This window comes from Vanessa tameamea, chromosome 18, assembly GCF_037043105.1.
Source record: "Vanessa tameamea isolate UH-Manoa-2023 chromosome 18, ilVanTame1 primary haplotype, whole genome shotgun sequence".
NCBI lineage: Eukaryota > Metazoa > Arthropoda > Insecta > Lepidoptera > Nymphalidae > Vanessa > Vanessa tameamea.
This window is the reverse complement of record NC_087326.1, coordinates 11,051,576-11,077,808: the sequence shown is the minus strand read 5'-3', so window position 1 is coordinate 11,077,808 and position 26,233 is coordinate 11,051,576. Positions and strand designations below refer to the sequence as shown.

Here is a 26,233-nt window from a genome sequence, read left to right as displayed (position 1 = left end):
CACTCGTGAAAGTTTATTTTAAATTCAATACTTAATAAAGTTGCCAGTATACATGGTCTTAGCACCTCCAAAATTACCGAAAAGTATATCCAAAGATATTATTATTATTAAAATTACTGCGTTTGTATATAACTTCACTTAATATAGTTTTGATTAACGATTCTAAGGTGATTACAAAAGTCTACTTGAATAAAGTCTATTTTGATTTTATCACAAGATGCTAATGGCAAATATGTTTAAAAATCTTAACCGACAGGATAAATCACCTATTCCTTTCTAAAGATATAATGAATAAAAGCAACAATGATATTATCACTAGTGATTGGATATCCTCTTAAAAGTATATTAAATAAACTAAAGGTCGTATCCGGTTGGATATAGTTGTTTCAATTCTTCAAACATAATTCGGATCTTCACTGCTGTCAATCGCTTAACAATACCATCTGACACATCACGGATTCTAATACATACCACTTAAAGATATTTTAACGAAAAACACAAGATAAATTACATAATTGTCTTTTTGTAAATGTAGTTTTCACACACAATTCAACGTGTTAAGCCCTAAGCAACGCCTTGAATGTTATTTCTTTGTGTACTTGTTACTAAATCTATTTTGGACGGCTCTGGTTGGCTGGTTTCAGGTTCGACTTTGTTGGAACCATTTAAACCAATGAGCGCCTTCCAGAGCTGTATTGAAGGTAATTCTATAAAAAGATATACTGGTATCGCTACGAGATATGATAGAACCGTACCCACTACAAATAAAGAGATCTGAAACAAAAATTTATAATATTATTTATTGTATACCACAATTATATCAAAATTTACAAAATAATTAGAATTATCTAATATTCAAAAGGTGGTGGTCTTGGAATTTAAAAGAAATTCCTTCTAGAAAAACTTAAAGGCTTCAAACTAAATCAATAAAGAGTCTAGCAGGTTAAGCATATGAAAACTGCGCTGGTGATGGCTGATGCCGAGAGCCGAGATGGCCCAGTGGTTAGAACGCGTGCATCTTAACCGATGATTTCGGGTTCAAACCCAGGCAGGCACCACTGAATTTTCATGTGCTTAATTTGTGTTTATAATTCATCTCGTGCTCGGCGGTGAAGGAAAACATCGTGAGGAAACCTGCATGTGTCTAATTTTAACGAAATTCTGCCACATGTGTATTCCACCAACCCGCATTGGAGCAGCGTGGTGGAATATGCTCCATACCTTCTCCTCAACGGGAGAGGAGGCCTTAGCCCAGCAGTGGGAAATTTACAGGCTGATTATGTTATTGTAAGGATGGATGTAAGGGGGCGCAAACTACACCTTGGCGCTCCAAGCCAACCTCACCTGCCCGTGGTGCATCCTGCCGATCAGCAAACGAGGCTCTGGCGACCGACTGATGGCGGTATAACCATCAAAAATAGGCGTAACTAAATACCACAGGCCGGTAACGGGCAGCAGCGTCACCGGTGCGAGAAGTTGCGTCCTGCGATCGCCAACCCGCCTGCCCAGCGTGGCGATTATGGGCAATACCTACAAATGCTGAAAACACGTAAGCCACGGCCCCCAGTTCCCGGCGGTCCCGCTATTCCTCGTCATGGTGGCGACGGTGGTAACGGCGGGACGGGGGGTGCTAAGAATCACCGGGCTACGGGAGGCCACCACAACCGACTGACCCTGGCGACGTACAACGGACGCACGCTACGGCTTGACTCGCATCTAACGCAACTCGAGGTGGAACTTGGGAAAATTAGGTGGCACATATTAGGGTTATGTGAAGTCCGTAGAGAGGGAGAGGACACCGTAACCCTCGAATCGGGCCACCTAATGTACTTCCGAGAGGGAGACCAACAATCCCAAGGAGGCGTTGGGTTTCTGGTTAATAAGTCCCTAGCTGACAACGTTACGGAAATCTCCAGTGTGTCGAACAGGGTAGCGTACCTCATTATAAAGCTCACCGAGAGGTACAGCCTCAAGGTGGTGCAAGCGTACGCACCGACCTCGACACACTCGGACGATGAAGTGGAGGAAATGTTCGATGATATATCGAGGGCCCTCCACTCCACCACGAAAACCCACTACAACGTTGTCATGGGGGACTTCAACGCTAAAGTGGGAGTACAGAATTGTAGCGAATCGGTAGTAGGACCCCATGGATTTGGAAGCAGAAATCATAGGGGGCAAATGCTTGTCAACTTCCTCGAACGGGAGGGGCTCTTCTTGATGAACTCCTTCTTCAAGAAGCAGCCCCAAAGGAAGTGGACGTGGCAAAGCCCCGACACTATGACCAAAAATGAGATCGATTTCGTCATGACGGACAAAAGGCACATATTCAGAGACGTCTCAGTGATCAACAGGTTCAATACCGGTAGTGATCACCGACTTGTCCGAGGCTCTCTGAATATCAATTTTAAGGCCGAGCGCGTCCGTCTGATGAAGTCTACACTCCGACCATCCCTGCTCCAAACCATTGCGGGATCTGAAACGTTCCAGTCAAACCTGGAGAACCGATTCGCTGCCATGAAAACCACAACAGACGTAAACCAGAACCTCAAAAATGTAGTGAGAATTCTCAGGGAAGAAGGCACGAGATTTTGTAGCATGCAGCGTAAGGGCAGAAAGTCCAAACTTTCGGAAGAGACTTTAGGGCTACTGAAGAAACGACGTGAAAACCCACCTGTCACTTCGTCCGAGAAACGGCAACTAAACCAAGAGATCAGCAAGCGCGTACGACACGACCTCCGGTGCTCCAATACTCTTACGATTGAAAGAGCCATCGAGCAGAATCGGGGGTCTAAGGTGTTCGTACAATCTCTTGGAAGAAGCCACCTGACGAAGTTGACCACAGCAAGTGGAGAAGTCGTTTCTTCCAAGCCGGCAGTTCTTTCGGAAGTAGAGGACTTCTACGGCCGGTTATACGCATCGCATGCATCTCAACCTGATCCCGAAAATGAGGATCCTCGAGCTACATTAACACGCCATTTCACCGAAGACCTGCCAGAAGTCAGTATTGGCGAAATCGAGATTGCTCTTAAACAGCTTAAAAATGGAAAAGCCCCTGGAGAGGACGGCGTTACAACAGAGCTATTGAAAGCAGGAGGTAAACCCGTACTGAGGGAGCTCCAGAAGCTTTATAACTCTGTCCTCTTCGAAGGGAGAACTCCGGAGGCGTGGAGTAGGAGTGTGGTCGTCCTGTTCTTCAAAAAGGGAGATAAGACCCTGCTGAAGAACTATCGACCCATATCCCTAATGAGCCACATCTATAAGCTGTTTTCAAGAGTGATCACGAACCGTCTTGCGCGAAGATTCGACGAATTCCAACCCCCGGAACAGGCCGGATTTCGGAGCGGATTCGGCACCATAGACCACATCCACACAGTGCGGCAGATTATACAGAAGTCCCATGAGTATAATCGGCCCCTGTGTCTTGGATTCGTGGACTATGAGAAGGCCTTTGACTCGGTTGAAATCTGGGCTGTTCTGGAGTCCCTGCAGCGTTGCCAAGTTGATTGGCGATACATCCAAGTGATGAGATGTCTCTACAAGGCCGCCACCATGTCCGTCCAAGTACAGAGTCGGCAAACGAATCCCATACCATTGCATCGAGGAGTGAGACAAGGGGACGTTATTTCCCCCAAATTGTTCACTAATGCAATGGAGGACATGTTCAAGACGCTGAACTGGAAAGGGCGTGGCATCAACATCAATGGCGAGTACATCTCTCACTTGAGATTCGCAGACGACATCGTCATCATGGCAGAAACGCTGCAGGACCTACAACAGATGCTGAATGAGCTAGCTGATTCTTCTATGCGCATCGGCCTACGGATGAACTTGGATAAAACCAAGGTCATGTTCAATGAACATGTTCTACCGGAACCGATTGCGATACACGGTACCGTCCTCGAAGTTGTTCAAAAATATGTCTACCTCGGGCAGACATTGCGATTAGGTAGAAACAACTTTGAGGATGAGTTGAATAGAAGAATTCAGCTAGGTTGGGCAGCATTTGGGAAGTTACGACGAATCTTCACATCGTCGATCCCACAGTGCCTTAAGACGAAAGTCTTCAACCAGTGCGTCCTACCCGTCATGACATACGGAGCCGAAACGTGGACACTCACGACAAAGCTGGTCCACCGGGTTAAAGTCGCTCAGCGTGCTATGGAAAGGGCTATGCTCGGAGTATCTCTGAGGGATCGCATCAGAAATGAGGTGATCCGTCAGAGAACCAAGGTCATCGACATAGCCCACCGGATTAGTAAGCTGAAGTGGCAGTGGGCTGGCCATATTTGTCGTAGAACCGATAACCGTTGGGGAAAACGTGTTCTAGAGTGGAGACCGCGTCTCGGCAAACGTAGTGTAGGACGTCCTCAGGCACGGTGGAGTGACGATTTGCGCAAGGCGGCTGGCAGGAGCTGGATGCGAGTTGCCGAAGAAAGACCACAGTGGCGTGCATTTGGAGAGGCCTATGTCCAGCAGTGGACGAATGCGGGCTGATGTGATTATGTTATTATTATGTTATGATGACTGATGGATTATTTTTTCCATGTTTTTATTGTTGTTCATTTAAAATAGACATTTATATGAGACAACCATACAAAAGTAAAATAAAAGAACATAATTAAGGGTTCGAATTTAATGACAAGTTACAGTACGTTTATAAGCAGCGCAAAATGACGGTGTGCATTCATTTTGTATGAATCCAGTCAATTGTGAAGAATGGTACATATTTAGATAAATAATACTTTAATTACCATGGAGTAGACGGAGACGTGTCCAATCTGCGTGTTACAGGCCACAGTCATCCTCATGATGATGAAGTGGACAATGAACACAGCGTAAGTCAAACGGCCCACGACTTGGAAACCTCGCCAAGCAAGGATGTCTCTCAGAATAGCTGAAACCGAAAATCGTTAATCAACTAATTTTAACCCTATTGTTTTCTATATGTTAATTGTTTATTGTACGCTACGAGTAGGTTCCAATGCTACTATTCGCTGTTTGACAACCCCTATGAAAACAAACAAGAAAAACACCATTGAAAACAGTTAGTATGTTACGTACATCAATGCATAATTAACACTTTGCTGATAGTTACAAAGAATTAAAATAATAACTACATACTTACATTTGCAATTATTGAGACATCCCAGCAGGAAGACATTGAAACAGAGTGCGATGATCACTCGATCGAGTGAGCTGTAAACAGCGGCGAGCCACTGGGGGGGAGCGGTCTCTCCCAGGAATACTACACCCGCCAGCGACATCGCACCCGCCACCGACAACGATGCGTGAAACAACAGCTTAAACCACTGGGAATGGTGATGGTAGATGTAGTTAAGGAGAAAATATTTTTGAAAATCGTTTAATCCGATTACGTATTCAAGTCCGTATAAATCAAAACGGTGTTCATAAAGGCGGTTTTACACGTTGGAACATATCATAGTGAAGGGGGTATATAGGAAAATTGTATTTACGTTACACAATGGGCCTTTACCAAATATCAATCTATGGGTTTTAATTGAGCTTCATTTAGTATAATATTTCATCTTACAATCTTTAGGCTACTTATTTTTTAATCAGACTGATTAATTCGCCACCCGATCGTAAACGATCACTTTGGGCAACCAAAGACATCGGTACTGTAATAAATATAAACCATTCCTTATTTCGATATTATTTCCTTGTGCTCGCAGATACAATGACACACTCATCCCTCAAACCGGAACACAACATCACCAAGTTTAATTTTAATTCTGGTTGGCGGCAAAGTACTAGAACTTTTTTATAAATTTTCAAATTACCTTTGCTTCACTGAGTTTGTAACCAACAGTCTGGTTATGGTAATATATGAAGGCGGTGGCTAAGCCGAATAGATATCCGGAGAGATTCATCCAAACAGGTAAGTACAATATCTTCATTATTCGTGAACCTTTGAACATGCTACTGACGATCCTGAAAACGGCATATAATTTAATAATCCTGAATACTTGTGCACCCCTATAAGGGAAGAGTTCAGTCGCTGCGACCTTTATGCTTGTCGAAGCATGAGCGTGGTAAAGCTGTCTTCTGTTACGGAGAATTTCTGGCTTGAATACAGAACCTCGATGTATGCAGCCTTATGCACTAGACCAACGACATTCACATTTAAAGCATTGAACGACCTCACAGGAGAAACCTAAACTTCATGAACCGAGAACACTTCTTCTACATTACATTCCTTTAAAAACAAACTGATGCTATAAGTCGAAACTACAAATATTGGTGTGAATAAACAGGTGACTTTCTCATCAGTTGACGGTTCAAATACAGTCAAACTATTGACACTTATTTTATGTTATAGCAAGATAAGCACTAAAATTAACTTAAACTTCTATAATAAAAGAAAAATACTTTGGTTTACTTTGTTCTTACAGAAAATAAATTGTAAACAGATGAACGTGGATTTAATATGAGAAAAAGATCAGCTATGAGTTTCATGACGGCTACTCTCGGTACATTAACGTTACGTCGAATTTAATCCTGCCACAGGACGATACAAAACTGCTTTTTAAGTCTACATAAAAGTCTGTTATAACAATGTTTTAACTTTTGGTAAATTGATTATCCAGAAAAGAAATTGAATTATACTTACTCAGGTGATTGCGCAGTTATAATCGGTGTCAAATTTAAAAAGTAAGCCGTTAAGCCAGTCGCAATAATAGATCCAACAATCAGTACGAACACAACTGGTTTTACAGCGCGTCTGCATTTAACGAAGATGAAAAGCAACAATAGACCGATGACGTGAAGCTGCATGTCCGCCGCCAAGTACCTGAAGTAGTATTACAGTAAATCTAGGGAAGAATATATTTAATATTCTTAACATCTACAAATATTGAAATAGCGCAGTGACCCGAGCAAAAACCACTTATTTCGTTCAGTAAAGAAAAATTATGAGGATGGTAATCTGCACGGCTAGGGATACTGGGACAAGTATCTCCACCAACCTGCATTAATGCCATAAGCTCCAAGTCTTCTCCTCGAGAGTTGAGGAGATTTTTGTCCAACATTCGGATGGTTTTAGTTACTATAGCCACTTATTATTTTTCTAGAAAATACTTTTTTTCTATAGGCATACGTTTGACCACTGTTAAACCTGACGATACTGATGTAGTCTTCGATAGAACACGCTTGTCTACTAGATTATTATTCCCGGATTGTAATGGTCAGGAAACATCAGGAAACTATGACTAAAAAATCTCGTATAGGCTATCTAATTATTATTGACTTGACATTAATTTGTTACTGTTATAACTAAGAAATTAACTCACCAGGTGTGTCCCATGCAGAACTTTCCGAGCGGTATGTAGTTGTGTATGTAGAGAGCGTGGTACCACCAGCGCTCGGAGCAGTCATGCGCCTCCCGCTCGATGAGCCACACCCACTGGGGACCCGATCCCAGATGCGGGTACCACGTGATGGTGAACCACAGAGCAAATAATGCTACTGGTGTTAATCTATGTATATTATAAAAATAAAAAATCTTAAATAGTGTAAAAATATATAAGAGATATGAAAACATTAATGGACTAACTTTGGTTTTTAAATTAATATGAATATTCATCCGATTTCGATGTAACTTTAATGTGTTGTGCGCATGCTCGCGAAGGTTTATATCACAGTTCCATTGCCAGTTACTCTCAGATAGTACGTTGATGGAATCAGATGATTTTATGTAAAGCTTTCCGGAAAATAGATTCTATGTTACTTTAAATGACCTTATATAACGATTAGCGCATGACAGCAGGCATTTGATAAACGTGAACGAGCCGGACTCTGAATAGATCAGGACGAAGTATGTCGTGAGGAAGCCGGAGATGGAGAAGAACACCTGCATCCACAGCGGAGTGTTAAACGCCGCTTTACCGCCCAGTTGTTCAAACATCTGGAAAAAGCATTATTGCCTTTAAATTAAAAGGAAACGTAGACTACGAGAAAAAACTCCTTAAAAAAACAATCTTGTAATCAACGTAAAATCCTCAATTCATGTCCTTCATTTGGACTTAAAGGAAAATATCATTCACCAACTTCCAGACCACCAAACCTTCGAAATGCATCCTTATACCTGCAGTTTGCAGACGGTTACTTCACTAAAGTAGTATAATTACTGTAAATACCACACAATACTAACGTGTTCAATGAATTCTGGATTGTCAATGTACGAAAAGACGAAGATTAAAGTAACGTGTGTGAAAATAACGCCGATTGTTCCCAAAAATCTGTAACATAAGCAAACATTAGAAGAACTTATGAAAAAAAGTTCAAATAAAACAAGAAACGAATACTTTTCGTAATATCAATACCTGAGTCCCTCCAAACAAGCGAGGTCTTTCGTGCGATAGTCAGTGTGAGATTCAGACCTGATTCGCTTCAAAATTTGCCAATTTTGTTTCAATGAAAAAGCGAGCAGAAATTTGTTCTCTGAAAATAAATGAATTGATAAAAAAATGAAGTAACTTGTTTCAAAAGTGAAAGTTCAATGATTAAACTGAGACGATCGCGCAGATGTGGCACAGTAGGTTATATCTTTTCTATTTGTCTCTGAGAGTATAATGAAATTATTTGATTCGATAATGGTCATAATTGTAATAATATTCAGTGAATTAGTGAATCATTATAACAACACGTATAATCAACATAACAAATTTAAGTCAGAACAAAGAAGAAACAGAAATCAATCTAATAATACTTATTGGAGAAAATGTATGCCCTTAGATGACTTTATTATTTTCTGACAATATTTTTTACAGTGTCGGAGAATGGAATTCGACATTAATGTAAAAATTGTAATGTTTTTATCAGTATTTGTTAAAATAAATTTATTTTTCATCTTTTCCGCTTTTGGAATATCTGTTTTATGTATTTTCTGTAATCTTTGTCGGCATGTCGGTTGCACTGCTCTTTCTCAGATAAATCTAGTAACGAGTGAGCGGAATGGCATATCAAGATGTCTGTCGTACATATAAATTACCTCATATAATTTGTTTACAATAAAAAAAAAAACAAAATAAATTCAGTAATTCGATTTTTATACGTGGTTACGTATAAAAATCGTCTAAAGAAAGTGCGTATGTATATAATAATATCATTTTACGACCAAAAAACAACACAAACAATATCCGAATTTATTAAGCATTAAAATAAATCTTTACTTTCAAAAACCCTCAGCTTTACTTGCTTACTCGCATACAACTAAATGACCGTAACTTAGTGCTCAAAATCACAGTACCGGGCAGCACGTCTAGTAGTAAACATATAAGTCAATATGAATTTTTCATAAAGTTACTATCACTGCAAATATAAATAATATAAAAAATCCTACATACCCGCAAATCGTGCACATCGTCCGCCAAAAATGTGTAATCCTGTTGCCAGCGACGTTATAACCAGCACAGATAACACTACGATGTTGAAACTTCCCGTAGACGGACTTCTATAAACCGTTTCAGGCGTTTTACAGAAATGCAACGTCAACACCTTCGCCTGAAATTGACAAAAACATACGTGGACTTTATAAACATTTTATTGGAAAATTGGCCACCTTATGGTAGGTGATCACCAACGCCCACAGATTTTGGGTCAACGTCAATACACAACCAATTTAAGAAGCAAATAATAAACCGAAACATAAATATACTACGTGTTGCTGTTTGGCGGTATAATATATTATGACTGGGTTATTTGTAATTCACTGTAAATAAATAATTTAATATAAATATGAAGAAATAAACTAGTAATCCATACCTGCAGGCCATACTCCGCCAAGCTATTGTTAAGGCAGCGCTCAGCGGCATCACTCCGAGTGTCCGGACCCCCAACCCCACACTTGCTGATGCACACGCCTCGATGTACCATCGTCCGGTTGTAATGCTTTTGAGTTTTTGAGGAATATGCCTAAAAGAATAAATTTTGTTTTAAGATTGTTTATAGATAAACATTTGCATGGACACGCATGTTTGCAAGTGTAAACAAAATCTTAAAGCTTAAGTTTAAAAAAAAATTAAAATTTTTTGACGCCGACACATAAAACAGTCTCGTAGACTAATTAGTATTAACTAGGATAAAGTGTTGTAATTTGATTAAAATCGCCGCTAAAAATTATTTAAAAAATGTGTATTTAATCCCGTGAGAAGTTCTACTTCTTCAGTGTAATTAAGATAGATTTGAATTGTATGCAATTATTTTTAATATTATTAATCTACTTATTTATAATTAAATTATTATTTATTTACACTCATGCATAATATATTTTTAAATATAAAATACAAAATATATAAAATATATTTAAAAATATAAAATACAGAGGCCAACCAGTGGCGGGAACAAGGTCCAAGCCACCAGTGGTCAGGGCCCCAGAGAGAGGAACTTCCTCACAATACGCGCCGTGCTGAGGAGTACTGCCTTCTGCATCAGGCCCTTGACCCAGCCGCCTAACGAGAGCCTCTTAAGGTGTTGGTCGAGGCTCTTGGCCATTAGGCCATTCGCTGAAACGACTATCGGCACAATAACTGCTGTATCCACATCCCACATGTCGACAACCTCGTGAGCTAAGTCAAGATATTTTATTTGTTTATCCTTCTCAGCCTTCACGAGATTCTCGTCATGAGGGATGGTGACGTCAACAATTATCGTGCGGCGCTCTGACCGATCTATCACCACTATATCAGGCTTGTTGGCGACAACAGTCCTGTCAGTGATTATAGATCGGTCCCAGTACAGTGTGATACAACCATTCTCGAGAACTGGGTCGGGCACATACCTGTAGTAGGGTACCTCTGATACCACAAGACCGTATCGAAGTGCAAGTTGTTGATGGATAATCTTGGCCACTTGATTATGTCTGTGCAAATACTCTCCGTTAGCAAGACGAGAACAACCGGAAATAATATGTCTAAGGGATTCGCCCGGAGTGTGACACGCCCGACATATGTCCACCGTGCCATCCCTCACAATATACTTCCGGTAATTGTTCGTCATGATAACTTCGTCCATAATTGCACAGACAAACCCTTCGGTTTCACCAAATAGGTTGCCGAACCGTAGCCAAGATACGGATGCTATAAAGTCCACATCGGGTCCATGAAGGGCCCGATAGAAGCGTCCGTGTAACTCCTTGCTCTTCCATACCCCCTTGCGGTTCTCAGTACTTAGTACTACAGGTTTGCGCCAGTTCTCTTTGCCTAAGGAGAGCGGAGTTAGCCCCTTGTCCATTGTAACTACATCTCGGTGCATATCCAAGTCAGTGTGGAGAAAATACTCCCTGAGTTTGTATACCTCACGGTTATGTAGGGTCTTGGCATTTAAAAAGCCACGGCCACCACATCTCCGTGGGATATACAATCTCATCACCGAAGACCGAGGATGATGCATCCGATATGCAGTCAGCAGGACACGGACTCTCCTATCCAAGGCGTCTAGTTCTTTTTGAGTCCACTTGAGTATGCCGAAAGAGTACATCAAGACCGGCATGACCCAACCATTGAAGGCGCGAACCTTATTGCCACCCGACAAAAGACTTTTGAGTACTTTTTTCAGACGACCAAAGAAACGCTCCTGCAGTGATTGTTTCATGTCGGTCACATTGATGCTTAACGCTTCCGACACACCCAAGTATTTGTATGATTCGTTTGCGGACAGTGATCTAAAGTTTATGGAATCTGAAAGTTGTAATCCGTCAGATTCCATAATCTCTCCTCGCTCTACATGCATAATCGCGCACTTGTCAACTCCAAATTCCATTCTAATAGAATTACTAAAAGTTTCTGTTACCTTTAGTAACTCCATTAGTTGTGAACCTGAAGGTGCAAAGAGCTTTAAGTCATCCATGTAAAGTAAGTGAGATATTACTTTACCTCCTCTCCGCAAACAATAGCCCAACCTTGAACCCTCTAACAGAGTACTTAGAGGGTTCAAGGCTAAACAAAACCACAATGGACTCAAACTATCGCCCTGGAATATTCCCCGCTCAATCCTTATCGGTTCGTCATTACCATGAATCGTTCGGCATCCTGGATAGCGAAGGACTGTCCGCCATTGCCCCATACATGATCTCAAGAAACTGCATAGAGTTGTATCTAATTTATACAACTCCAGCACCCTCAAGAGCCATGTATGCGGCACGGAATCATAGGCCTTCTTGTAATCTATCCAGCATGTCGACAGACTCTTTCGAAAACGACGAACCTGTTGGCTAATGGTCATATCAATGAGGAGTAGCTCCTTAGTGCCTCGTGATCCACCCCTACATCCATTCTGAGAGACAGACAAAATACTATTATTCTGTATGTAACTATTAATCTTATCTCTCAGAATGGAGGTAAGGAGCTTATAGACCGTTGGTAAACAAGTAATCGGTCTATAGTTTTTAGGATCCGTTGCACTACCTGACTTATGGAGCAGGTGGGTGACTCCGGTGGTAAGGAACTGTGGTAGCGACCCAGACTCTAGAGCTGACTGGAACTGAGATGCCAAGCAATCATGCGAGCTGCATAGCCATTTTAGCCAAAAGCTATGCAGCCCGTCCGGTCCCGGAGACTTCCAGTTGGGAACGGACCGAACTGCAGCGGCTACATCTTCAGAAGCAATGGAAATTTCTCCCATCGCTTCCAAAGGCTCGCACGCTTGCCTGACCTCCCGCATCCAGTCACCTTCAATGTGGTCGACGGGCACCGACCAGATGTTGCGCCAAAATGTATTCGTGGCATCATCATCCGGGCGACACCCATCGCTCACACCCTGGTCAAGTCGCTCCCACGTTCTGTACACCCACCTTTGATCGCTCTGGAACATGCGATTCAAGTAATAACGGTCCACTCGCCGCCTGTACCGACGGATGCGGCTCGCCCATGCATAAACTTTTTGTTTTAGGAAGTCAATACGCTCCACGACATGAGACGGATATTCTTGCGGACTGATACCAGTCCCCAAGAACGCCCGCCCCACGAAACGCATTACACGTGGACGCGTATTCCCTTCCTTAAAACAATATAGTTTTCCAATGAGCACTCTGGTCTTATTAATACGCTTCTCAATCCTGCTCTGCCAGGCCGGTGCAGCAGCCTTTGGTCGTATAGCTCGTTCGGTGTCTTCAAATGTAACACCAGCTACACGATATGCTGCAACAGCCGCACAAAACAGAATTGAGTGCGTATCTTCGAGATTTTCACTGCTCTCAAAATAATCTGCGAGCAGTGAATCCAGAGTGCACACTAGGTCCCTATTCCGTTTAGTCATGGGCAAACGTGGCAACCGTGGCCTAAGCTCAGCGGGAGTGTTACGATACTCCCGAATCGCATCCGCCAGTGCGCTCCTCAGTTGATCACTGTACTTACTTGTTGTAATAGCCATGTCACCCTCGTCCACATCATCATGATCTGGGCCCTGTGGTGTTGCAGGAAGTGGTCCCTCAACCACGGGCTGTGACGGGGCGGAAGTGAAACCGCTATTACACATTTCTGAGCGAATCCGGTCAAGCACGGTGTCACTCAGCCTGTTGTTACGCAGAATGATCCGCACCTGATCCGACAGTCGTTGAGCCGAGACGTTGATAGCTGGTTCAAGCGCCCGAAACAGAGAGAGCATCCTAACACGGTACGCCGTGAGATTAGTTCCCCCCTCTGTAGCCCTATAGTATGCGCGCATGACATTTTCATTAATGGGTTGTGTCCATCGCATGCGCTGCACACCACCACCGGAAGCGGGGACCCTGTTCGAGGCCGGTTGGCCTCTGGCTCCCAAGCCCGTCGGTGGCCGGCGTCTCCCCGCTCGACGTACAGGTGTTGGCGACGTCGGCGGGGAGAAGTACTCGTCGCTCGAGCTCGACGCAATTGCAGACACCAAACTACTTCCTTGTGCGGGGTCCTGTGTCTGCGAGGCGGAGCTGAGCGGCGGGTCCGAAGATGGTTTGTTGTGCGCTCGTTGTCTGGCTCTTGTCAACATGTTCTTTGATTTTAAACATTATGTATTTTCTTTTGACACTGTCATTTTAATTTTTGGTAGAGTCCACATTACTGTTGATATATATATGTATTCATGTTTGTATATGTATATTTTATTATTAAAATATCTGTTTAACACTTTTTCAGGTTTAAAACTTAGATTTAAACTATTTTACATAAATTTATTTAAATAATTTTATGACAGCCCAATTTTTAATAAAAAAAAAATTGCAAATAAGAAAAAGTGTAAAATTGAAAATGATTCAAGTCGAGTAAGTGCTGTTCAATAAAATCAAATTCGTTAGACGTTATCACTACATTTTTTACAATAATAATTATTGTAAACTAAAATATAATACTTATTATGCAAATCATTTTAAATCAATTAAACTTTTTTTCTCATGACTGTAATGTAATATTTACTCTGTATACATAACTCTATAGTATAAAACAAAGTCGCATCCCGCTGTCTGTCTGACCCTGTGAATGCTTAGATCTTTAAAAATACATTCTGCAGTATATTTAGTATCAGCATTGTGCGAAGCCGGGGCGAGTCGCTAGTAAATATTAAAAAGCAAAAATTTATAACTTTCAGTTGTGTTATAAAATAATCATATGCTATTTTAACGGCAACTTGTATTGCATATTTACTTTAATAACATATTCTGACATTTAAAAACGATGTACCACTTAAAAGTAAACCAAGAGAAGTACGCAATACTATGTGTTTGGAATCAGGAACTATTCTGTAGAACTAATTCGAAACTCACCGCAGAACACTATTGTGAAATTTGACAAGCTAGTATTCGACATCGACTACATTAATTATGTCATTTAAGTGAATTTAAACACGCGTAAATAAGCGTATTACCGTAAATAGATTGACAACATTTTACGAGTGATGCTAACTTAACAGTGCGCTCAAGATGGCTTTGATCGATTGATTTGAACGCGATTATCAATACGTGTATGTTTATATGTCGTTTGTTTTCGATTAAGTTTGCGGGCAAGAGATAGTCCATTAAACCATTTCGGAATTCGTCTCGTAATATTAAATTTACCTTAAATTAAATATAATACGAGTATACGAAATTTTTATCTGAATATTCACAAGCTACTTTGTCCTCAAATTACATTACAATTTTAGGTAGATTAAACTCTAAAAGCTCTTCATTAACCTTTCGTAATCAATTATCCACCCTGTTACCCTTTCTAAGAAGAAAACTGGAACAAAAAAGTTACAACCATTGTCACGGCGAGGTTCCAATTTCAATAAATATAGTAAAATACAAATATAATTCTATTTAAGAATGATATATCAACCTTATTTAGGTTTGTTTGTTAAAATAATTTGTCCCGCATTTAATTATTGAAAAACCCGACTGAAAGATACTCTTGCAATTATTTAGAAAATAATAATAGGCTTTTTCTCCTTTGTTGCTTCATGGCCTACAGACCTGGCTTTGTAAACTCTGCAAACAGGCATTAAAAGTCCCGAGACTACCTCGTTTAAATTAACTATTCAGTTTTTTATAATAATACAATAAATTACATTGATACTAAATGAAATTTTTGAATTAATCAAATCAAAATATACTTCATTTAAGTAGACTATTAAAAATCCTATGAATTATTTAACTAGTTAACCGTGATTTTTGAACTCGGATATATATTATTTACCAATAGATATACATATTACGACCTCTAACAGCAGTAACTAATCATAATAAGCTGCTTAATTCAAGGTAAATGTTACGAGCCCTTTGAATGCTCATTTTACAGATTAAATGTATTTAAAAATATATATATATATATATATATATATATATATAGACTTTTTTCTTTGTGCATCAATTACGTGAAAACTACTGAACGTAACAGTATGAGACTACGACAAATCGACGCGGAATTTTCCGCTTATTATTAGGCTGTTTATTTTTTAATTCCGTTGGACATTCCCTCTTTTTTTCCTGGCGGAGCGAGCGGTGTTACCAGTTAAAAAATAAGTTTAACCAGAGCCGAGTTAGAGTGGATGGAACATGTCAACCTTAACCATAGAATGAAAAGTTGTCGCGCGAATACCTCACACTCCCTGTATCCTGTAATTGCAGAGAGAAAAAGGTCACTTGTGGGATTCATATATTATGCAAATAGTGCAAACCTCGAATCAGTTTATGCAATGGATGGACGTTCTCCAGCGACATTTCTCGTGTAATCTCTAAGAGATAAAACGATCAAAACAGAAATATTAAGATCGGTAAATATTCTTATATTGTGCACTACAAAGGGTTTATGATTAATATATGCCTACTACAAAAGTAAAACTATGAACAAATTCCAATTTAGCTTTAATATACATTCTTATATTAACAGTCAAGACGAAAATAAAATCAAACCATGAAATATATGTACATAAAAGAAAAGCTATCCTTAAGAAACCACTTAACTTATTCATTAGTAAGTGGTACGTATAAGATGTACCAACATTATGGGCTGCTTGTATTCATGTCGAATAAAATGCTCACCAGTTCGCAAGAAACAATAATGTATTGCGAACGTTGCAACAGCCTCTCGACGGATGTTTTAATGTCGACCCTATTACTTTTACTTAAAAGACATTGTTGAAATCGAAAAACTTTTTGTTGCTTCGTACTGGAAATTCCAAGACTTCAATTTTGTATAGAAGTCAGTTGGCTAAATGTCAAATTATTGAATCCACGAGTTAACGTTACTAAGGAAGACATCAATCATCAATTTTATTGAATACATAAAGCGACCCGAGGACGTTGTATGGAACGTTAATAGTGATGTGTTAAGTCTCAACTTAAACCATCATCATAACACATGACCTCATTCCTTCAAACAAAGTAATTTAATGTCTTAAATATTTAATATTTGCAATACTGCTTACATATAATAAAACAAGCTACTCTGTCCTCAAATTACATTACAATTTTAGGTAGATTAAACTCTAAAAGCGCTTCATTAACCTTTCGTAATCAATTATCCACCCTGTTACCCCTTCTAAGAAGAAAACTGGAACAAAAAAGTTACAACCATTGTCACGGCGAGGTTCCAATTTCAATAAATATAGTAAAATACAAATATAATTCTATTTAAGAATAGTATATTAACCTTAATTAGGTTTGTTTGTTAAAATAATTTGTCCCGCATTTAATTATTGAAAAACCCGACTGAAAGAAATTCTTGCAATTATTTAGAAAATAATAATAGGCTTTTTCTCCTTTGTTGCTTCATGGCCTACAGACCTGGCCCTGTAAACCCTGCAAACAGGCATTAAAAGTCCTGAGACTACCTCGTTTAAGTTAACTATTCAGTTTTTTATAATAATACAACAAATTACATTGATACATCATGTCAATATGATGATGAAATTGTTGAATTAATCAAATCAAAATATACTTTATTCAAGTAGACTATTTAAAATCCTATGATTTATTTAACTAGTTAACCGTGATTTTTGAACTCGGATATATGTTATTTACCATTAGATATACTTATTGCGACCTCTAACCGCAGTAACTAATAATAATAAGCTGCTTAATTCAAGGTAGATGTTACGCGCCCTTTGAATGCTCATTTTACAGATTAAATGTATTTAAAATATATATAGACGTTTTTCTTTGTGCATCAATTACGTGAAAACTACTGAACGTAACAGTATGAGACTACGACAAATCGACGCGGAATTTTCTGCTTATTATTAGGCTGTATATTTTTTAATTCCGTTGGACATTCCCTCTTTTTTTCCTGGCGGAGCGAGCGGTGTTACCAGTTAAAAAATAAGTTTAACCAGAGCCGTTAGTTAGAGTGGATGGAACATGTCAACCTTAACCATAGAATGAAAAGTTGTCGCGCGAAAACCTCACACTACAGGGAGTGTGAGGTGTATCCTTAAGAAACCACTTAACTTGTCCATTAGTAAGTGGTACGTATAAGATGTACCAACATTATGGGCTGCTTGTATTCATGTCGAATAAAATGCTCACCAGTTCGCAAGAAACATTAAATGTATTGCAAACGTTGCAACAGCCTCTCGACGGATGTTTTAATGTCGACCCTATTACTTATACTTAAAAGACATTGTTGAAATCGAAAAACTTTTTGTTGCTTCTTACTGGAAATTCCAAGACTTCAATTTTGTATAGAAATCAGTTGGTTAAATGTCAAATTATTGAATCCACGAGTTAACGTTACTAACATCAAATTTCAGAGATGCTACTAAGAATATCTTGTTGCGCAAAAACCGATAATTTATTATTGACCCGAACTGAGATTTGCATCCTGGATCTTGGGATCCTTATAAGCTAGCCGTTACAACAAGGAAGCAGTCATAAATTTAAACGATTCCAAAAAAGAAGTAGGTCATTAATTACATTGTGTTTATTTTGTGTTACCTCAGTTCTCCGTCGCTTTTAAACCTATTTGGAAAATTCTTTGTTTTTTTTTTTGGAAAGTATTTAGTGTTCAATCCCGTTTCAATTTGAAGGAAAAATACCTACCTGCCAGAAGGGTGAAAAAATACGTTAGAATTTTTTTATTATAATTTATTTTTAGAGAATATTTATTATTTGAAGTCATTTTTTTTAATTAAAATTTTAAATGTATATATATATTTGTTACATTTATAATTATTTTTAAAAAAGCATGAAAGTGCGGTTTTTTCCTTTCTAAATCTAGCGTATCTTAAAACCCGTTTATGTATATTGCAAGCATGTTACTGTCCTTGACCCACTTGCACTGAGTTCAAATTTTTTGCACAGTTAATATTCCAACAATCTCTTAGTCTAACAAACACTTTTAAATTTCGAATCACGGGCTCCAGCGACTTGAATCGCACGAGAGTTAGCCAGTGACCGTATATTACGATTATAAAAAAGATAAATACGATTAATAATCTGTATGTCATTATCTTTTTATTATGACATTTCGATTACAAGATGTTTGAATGAATGATTTCGGACGACATGGCGAAATAATTTTTGGTCTCTAGTCAAATAAAGCCGAAATATAAAAAAAAATGATTTTAAACGGGAATAAATAAATAAACGTTTGTTTAAAACTGAATCTATCGGGTATACGAGGTATTTAGACTACACAAATATGCGTTGTATAGTTGGTTTTTTTTATGATTTCGGTAGGCGGACGGGCAAATGGGCCACCTGATGGTAAGTGGTAACCACCGCCCATAGACAATGGCGCTGTAAGAAATATTAACCATTCCTTACATCACCAATGCGCCACCAACCTTGCGAACTAAGTCCCAATGTTACGTCCCTTGTGCCTGTAGTTACGCTGGCTCACTCACCGTTCAAACCGGAACACAACAATACTGAGTACTGCTGTTTGGCGGTAGAATATCTGATGAGTGGGTGGTATCTACCCAGACGGGCTTGCACAAAGCCCTACCACCAAGTTAGTTGGTGAAAGTTACACGATTTAAATTATTCTGCCATCAGCTAGGACAAAAATATACAATAAGACCTGTTTAATCGATTTTTTTAAATGGATTTAAGGCAGTCAAACTCATTAATAGAATCATTCAAGTCTGTGTATAATCTCCTCATAGTGTCCGCTATTACAGACATTTTATTTGTTTATACAAATACAAGCTGTTATTTAACATAAACAATTACACGACGATTCATAAGTGTTTTATTGAGGTCAATTTTAAAACATATTGAGCTCGATAGACTACTTATTTAGAAAGGTTATGTTATTACATACAGAGTATGTTAACGTAAATGTTTAACACGGGTAAAAAGTTTTCTATTATTTACATGGGTACATCGGCCACTTGATGGTTTGTGATGATGGCCAAAAATATTAACTATTCCTTACAGTATCGCTTTATGGCTGTCGTTACACTGGCTCACTAATCCTTTCCGACCACAACAATACTAAGTATTGCTGTTTAGCGGCAGTAAATTGTGTCGGTGGCACCTACCTAGACTTCCTTGCACAAGGGTCTAGCAAGTAAACCTGTAGAAATAGCATGCAATTAATTACCTTTATATAGTCAAATAACGGTGAGGGGCTGGACGATACCAAAGCTGCGTCCACAATGCAGTAGACATCATTCGGCCGTCGACATTGCGACCACTCGTCCAAGTGGAATAGTGGCGGCAGATCAAGATACGTTGTCTCTGTGAACGATTGAAAATGATATTTATTTACAAAGGCTTGGAATATGTTTTCATTTGTGATTAAAAAAAAGCCAACATGGTTATGGATATTGTAGCATCAAAAACTGTATTTATTTTCAGGCAAACAAAATCGTGCAGGGAGCTTATAAATAAAATTATGTATACTCTGTGCCAACCATAACAGGAAAAAAGCCAAATAAACATCATTTGACAACAAATTGACGCGATGTCATTGGCCGAGAGCTTGATTAATCTATTATATTCACTATGGATTTGCGAAAAAATGGCGTTTTGAACGTCGACGAAGCTGTTATCGGTATTTTGGAAGTAAAATCAAAGTGGAAATAAGTAGTTGAGTGTTATAGTGTTGTATTATAAATAATTATATATTAATCATAAACCTTTAGTACTGCACATGAAATACGTCGCATGAAATACGTTAAACAAAGGTTTGTTTATCTTTTTTCTTACTTCCATTGGAATAGGCTATGTGTATCGCAGCTAATTAGTTTATTTATCCTTTTAATTAAATAAACTAGCAATTTTACTCAACGACGCCGTTCAACCAGTGAACTTCATGGAAAAATCAGGTTTTGATAAAATAATACTTTATTTCTCGCCATTACTTGTTTTTTAATAAACATTAAATATTATTCCAATTTTAAATTATCTTTCAACCAATCAATTATTGAACTGCCTAAATTCCCGGTAATCTTCTAAACCTTTTCTTTTTTTTTTTATTCTCAAGATAAAACTAGTTACACAGTGAATAAAATTTAAAGTAAAATTTTACAGAAACATTAATTAATTATTAAAATAATTGTAGTAGGTAATTATTGTTATTCGATTGGTAAACTTCACAAGTGCTATTAAGTTTTATTTCATGCGAGCTAAAACCGGGCGTTCGTTGCAATGTAGATATACATTTTGTAAACAATCGCGTAGGGTGACGTCTGCCATATATTAACATTGGTGTAATGCCATGTACAGCTTTAATCACGATGTTTTCCTTCACCAACGAGCGCGAAATTAATTATAAACACAAACTTATTTATAAACTTCAAATTTAAATGGTGCTTGCCCGAAATTGAACTCGAAATCATTGGTTAAGATTCGCGTCTTCGAACCTCTAAGCTTACATCAGTATGTCAAGTAATATAATCAGATATTAAGAACTAGATTAGGTTATTTGTCATATTTATTACTACATTTTGAAAAGCCCGTGATATCAGGTCCATCTTTGGCCAGGGTACGAAAATCCGGGCACCGCGCGTTGGCGTCGCCTCACCGATGATGATTACATATAAGATTTAATTAACCGTGAAGTGCCTAAGAAGATCACTTAAAAATAATGTGACGTGTTGTTTAAGGGAGATCTCCAAAACACTGATTGCACTCGGGCGCTTGTTGCGCTTAAGATTTGACTGCGTGTGATTATAATATATAGCCATATTATTACGAACCAGACATAAAATAAATACGAATGACAATAGAGATCTGTCAAAAGACAAGCTTATAAAACAATATCCAGCACATTCAAATGGGACTAAAACTTTAGATTGATAAATAAGCAAGAGATACATCATACCAATCATACAAAATTTAATAAATAGTTTACGTACTATTAATTTATCGGTAAATAGCTACCCGCGCCGGCAGACGGGAGAAATAAGGGTTATACAAGTTTTATATTGAAGAACAAAAATAAAAATAGATAGAAAAGTTAAAATTCACGGCTTTTCTCTATTGTAATATACATATAAACTATGTATGATTCTAGTGTATTAAATTAAATGAAACAAGTACAATTTGAGAGCCGAGATGGCCCAGTGGTTAGAACGCGTGCATCTTAACCGATGATTGCGGGTTCAAACCCAGGCAAGCACCACTGAATTTTCATGTGCTTAATTTGTGTTTATAATTCATCTCATGCTCGGCGGTTAAAAAACATCGTGAGGAAACTTGCGTTATTCTAATTTCAACGAAATTTTACCATAAGTGTATCAAAAGGAGAGGAGGCCTTAGCCTAGCAGTGGGAAATTTACAGGCTGTTAATGAATGAAAAAAAAAATGAAGTACATTTTAAATATTTTATATAAAATAAACGCATTGCGTTGATTTATTGAAAACAATCACTATGTGATCTAATTTAAAGCTGTTCTATGAGTAATATCGGAAAGTTGTACAAGCTATCTTTGTCAAACATTTTAATAAAAACCTAAATATTGTTTATTAATGAATACCACGCGCGTCAAATATGATTTAAGTCTGTGCCTTGGTTGGTAGAGGTCAAATATTCCTGAACTCTCAATCAGATCGTTTGGAAATCAACTATTATTTGGTTTTGTGTAAAAACCGAGCCACGATGCAGGATCACACTAGTATGAACGTCAACGGTTACATTAAGAACCAGTTCACCGTGAACTTCTAAAATACAATAATTATAAGACCTACAAAATTTTCCATAAAGATTTTTTAAATATATTTTATAACTTTAAAGGGCAACTAGCATGATGTGAAGCGACCGAGGTCTTTATATGTTATTAATATTTATCTCTTTACCAAATATTTATGTCAGGCATAAATTATGAGCCTAGTAAGGTTATGGGTCAAAGGCATGCACCGAGAAACGAGAATGCCGAAATGAATTTGGGAAGTGACAAGACGAAAAAAACGAATGGCCCCTTTGCTATTGTGAAAACGGACGTGGACTGCCGAGCGTTGGACTTTAGTTGGTTGGTTGTTTAGCGGATCATTCTACGTTTATTAAACCATACACGAGTATAATCTACTCTAGTCTTAGAACGATGAAGATAAACAAACATAGATTTACGTAAACCAAACTATTTGCTAATAACTCTAGCTCCGTTGACGTTCACTACGCCATTTGTTCACAAATCCATAATGATTATCGTAGATCATTCAAGCTCCCAATGATATTGCGTCAATTCGATGTCAATGATCATTATTTGTTTGAATCGTCTTGTGGTTGGAATAAACTATAAGTACGACCATATTCCTCGTTGACTTCGTATAAAAAATATAGTTTAAATCGCGTGTATTTAAAGCTAGTACGGTTTCTTTAAGATATATTAATAAACCACTGATAACAAGAAAGTTTATACTGTTTATCATAACGTTCTTCTAATGAATATTGCATACACAGTACATCATTAGACCACATTCGTCCACAGCTGGACATAGGCCTCTCCAAAAGCACGCCACTGTGGTCTTTCTTCGGCAACTCGCATCCAGCTCCTGCCAGCCGTCTTGCGCAAATCGTCACTCCACCGTGCCTGAGGACGTCCTATACTACGTTTGCCGAGACGCGGTCTCCACTCTAGAACACGTTTTCATACACAACTCACGTGTCTCAAATTTTCACCCAACCGGTGCAAGTCATCGTGACGTTATCCTTCACCACTGATCTCCAGAATCATTATAAACATAACTATACCTCAGTGGTTCTTCCCGGGACTTAATATATTAACGGTAAAAAACTAGTCTATATATTGTAATTTACCTTATTGTTGTATTTAAATAAAGTTGATTCGTAATAAGGTCGCCGGCTCTCTACTTTATGCAAGTGGGTCAAACAATTTTAAATAATAACAAGTCACCGATAATTATTTTTCGTTGGCCTTTACATCATCGTACTAATATCATACTAGTACATAATTACGCACGGTGATCAACACATTGAATGAACCTTTTCGCAGCCGATAATGACAGTTACATAAAAAATATATTAAAAAAATTAAGTCTACAATGAATGTAAAATGTTTACGATAACAAATTTCAAATTGAAATGCAATGTCTGTCAATATCTTTTTTTTATGTCAATGGGTTTAATCACCTATTAATCCATATTAGAGCACAATATCAAACCAAAATGCCCCATAGACTTTATGCACAGATTTAACTAAAGATCGCAAATTTTAAATTTTAATATACCAAGATCTGCTAGATTTAGATCTTGTCCTCGACAAGAGGCTTGTGTCCAGTGGGATATTTATTGGGTTGATATACTTTTTTAAATTGTATAGGTGGAGGACGGACAAATGATTTCGAAACACAAGTTAAATTGAAAGACAAACGCAGTGATACAATATATACTAATAATAATATGTATATTACTAACATTTTAAATCTGGCTGACTGACATACACAGCACAACCTAAACCGAGTCTTTCCGACAATTTTGCACAGGAAACAGGAGGACAGAACCTAGATGAGTACTATAAAAAATGTTTGAAAATTAATCACCCAAGAGAAAGAAATTTAGGATTAATGTTTTTTTTTTTTATATTAATCATTTTTGAAATTTAGATATAAGGAATTCGTGGTTTATGCTTGTGCTTGTGGGTTAAAGACAATCAATACAGCGTATTTAAAATAGGGACTAAAGTTTGCATTGAAGTTTTGTCATTTTAGAAATATAGGAGTCGGTGTTTAAAAATGAGTTGTATAGTGATCGGTTTTGAAAATTCATCACTTTAGAGAGTAAAATTGGGATTGTATGTAAGTTCGCCATTTTTCAATATTATGAATATGATAATCGGATTTTAGGCTCTTGTAGGTACGCACGAGCAAAGACAGCACTACGACAATTTTAAAAATTTGACGTTTTATTAAGTAAATTAAATAAGGTTAAATAAGTAAGTATTTGTAAGGATTTAACCAACATATTATTTACAATAGGTGGCAAGCGAGCTTTAGACTCATCTGATGGAACGTGACTACCACAGCCCTTCATAGACATCTACAATACCGGGGTGCTTGTAGGTGCGATGCCGGTCCTTTATTTGTAGGCTTTTTCCTTGAAGGTTCCTAAGTCGGAATACCACCGACAATAATGTAATATCATATTTATATATATACATACATATATATATATATATATTTAAAGAATATAGCTATATAAAATAGGTTTAAAGAATATATTCTCAAAAAGACAGATTCATGAGAACAGTATAATAAATGTAACATTAAAAATATTCGCCTCATTGGTACTCAGTTAACGGAATAGAATATAATTAAATCGCTGTATATATTTTAATCGCTACAAAAGTGGGTATCGTCTAAAATATATTTTGAGAGTTGAAACTTAACTTAAAAGCATGACTTTGATTTAGTCTACATGCAATCATATCTAGACTAAAAATTTAAATACATATATTCTTTCAAGTTTTGAAACTAATTAACACTATATTTCTAAACTGATTACAAATAGCTTTTTTGCTTAACAATGAAGAAACATTTTTCGTAACAGTTTAATAAATTCATAAATTGATTTAAATATTTCTAAGTTTCGAATAAATAATTTAAAGTTTGTTTAATATAAGTCTATACTTTGGAGCAGTAGCATTTGCGATTGAGTTATTAAGACCCCCCGACTACCCGCGCAAATTTATAACACTTTAAAGTACACAAACTTTCATCAATATTTTACTTTCTCGAGGAGTGAAATAAAAAAAAAATATAAGCCATGTATGTATCATTTCCCGGAACTCTATCAACATACCAAATTTTATCTAAATCCGTTAAAATTTAAGATGTAACAGACAGAGCTACTTACGCATTTATAATATTAATAGGGATTAGTTTTTAACAGAAAGTTAAAAAAGCAGTTAGCTTATATAACTTAAGCAATGTAAAATGATTGCAGGTTTGCTAGAATCGTCTTAAAAGCTTAGTCTAGATTTTATGAATAGCCTAAATTATAATTACAATATAGCTTAATATTATAAATTGCCTAGATTATTAACTGTCCTATTCCATATCCATTATAAAGATAAGTACTAATATATTTTTGTAACAAAATATTTGACAAAGGTCAGAAATCTTTATGCCCAAAATCTTGCTCTGAGTGAGAGATTTGAGAAGTGAAAAAAATCCTCAAAGCTCCTAAGACCGTCAAGTACATCTTTCTCATCTATATTTACGTCTAAGAGTATTTTTATATTGTAAATGACCTACCGTTTAGCATCATGGGGTCACTGAAGCACCCCGGCCATAGCGTCATTATCACGAAACATACTGACAGTAATGTCTTATGGCACTTCATAGCGGCAACACTTGCACTTA

General features: G+C 37.7%; 1 protein-coding gene across 1 annotated transcript; it reads right to left on the bottom strand.

Annotated features, from left to right (window-relative positions):
• Window positions 1-379: 379 nt before the first annotated feature.
• LOC113399063 (nose resistant to fluoxetine protein 6-like) lies at window positions 380-26,233 on the bottom strand. The gene is made up of 13 exons (XM_064217734.1): window positions 26,126-26,233; window positions 20,010-20,146; window positions 9,787-9,936; window positions 9,369-9,525; window positions 8,346-8,463; window positions 8,174-8,261; window positions 7,761-7,927; window positions 7,314-7,499; window positions 6,635-6,814; window positions 5,805-5,955; window positions 5,129-5,312; window positions 4,755-4,897; window positions 380-774 (listed from the first exon to the last, which is right to left on the bottom strand). Exons 1-13 carry the CDS (start codon window positions 26,211-26,213, stop codon window positions 565-567), a joined length of 1,959 nt encoding a protein of 652 aa, XP_064073804.1. The 5' UTR covers window positions 26,214-26,233; the 3' UTR covers window positions 380-564.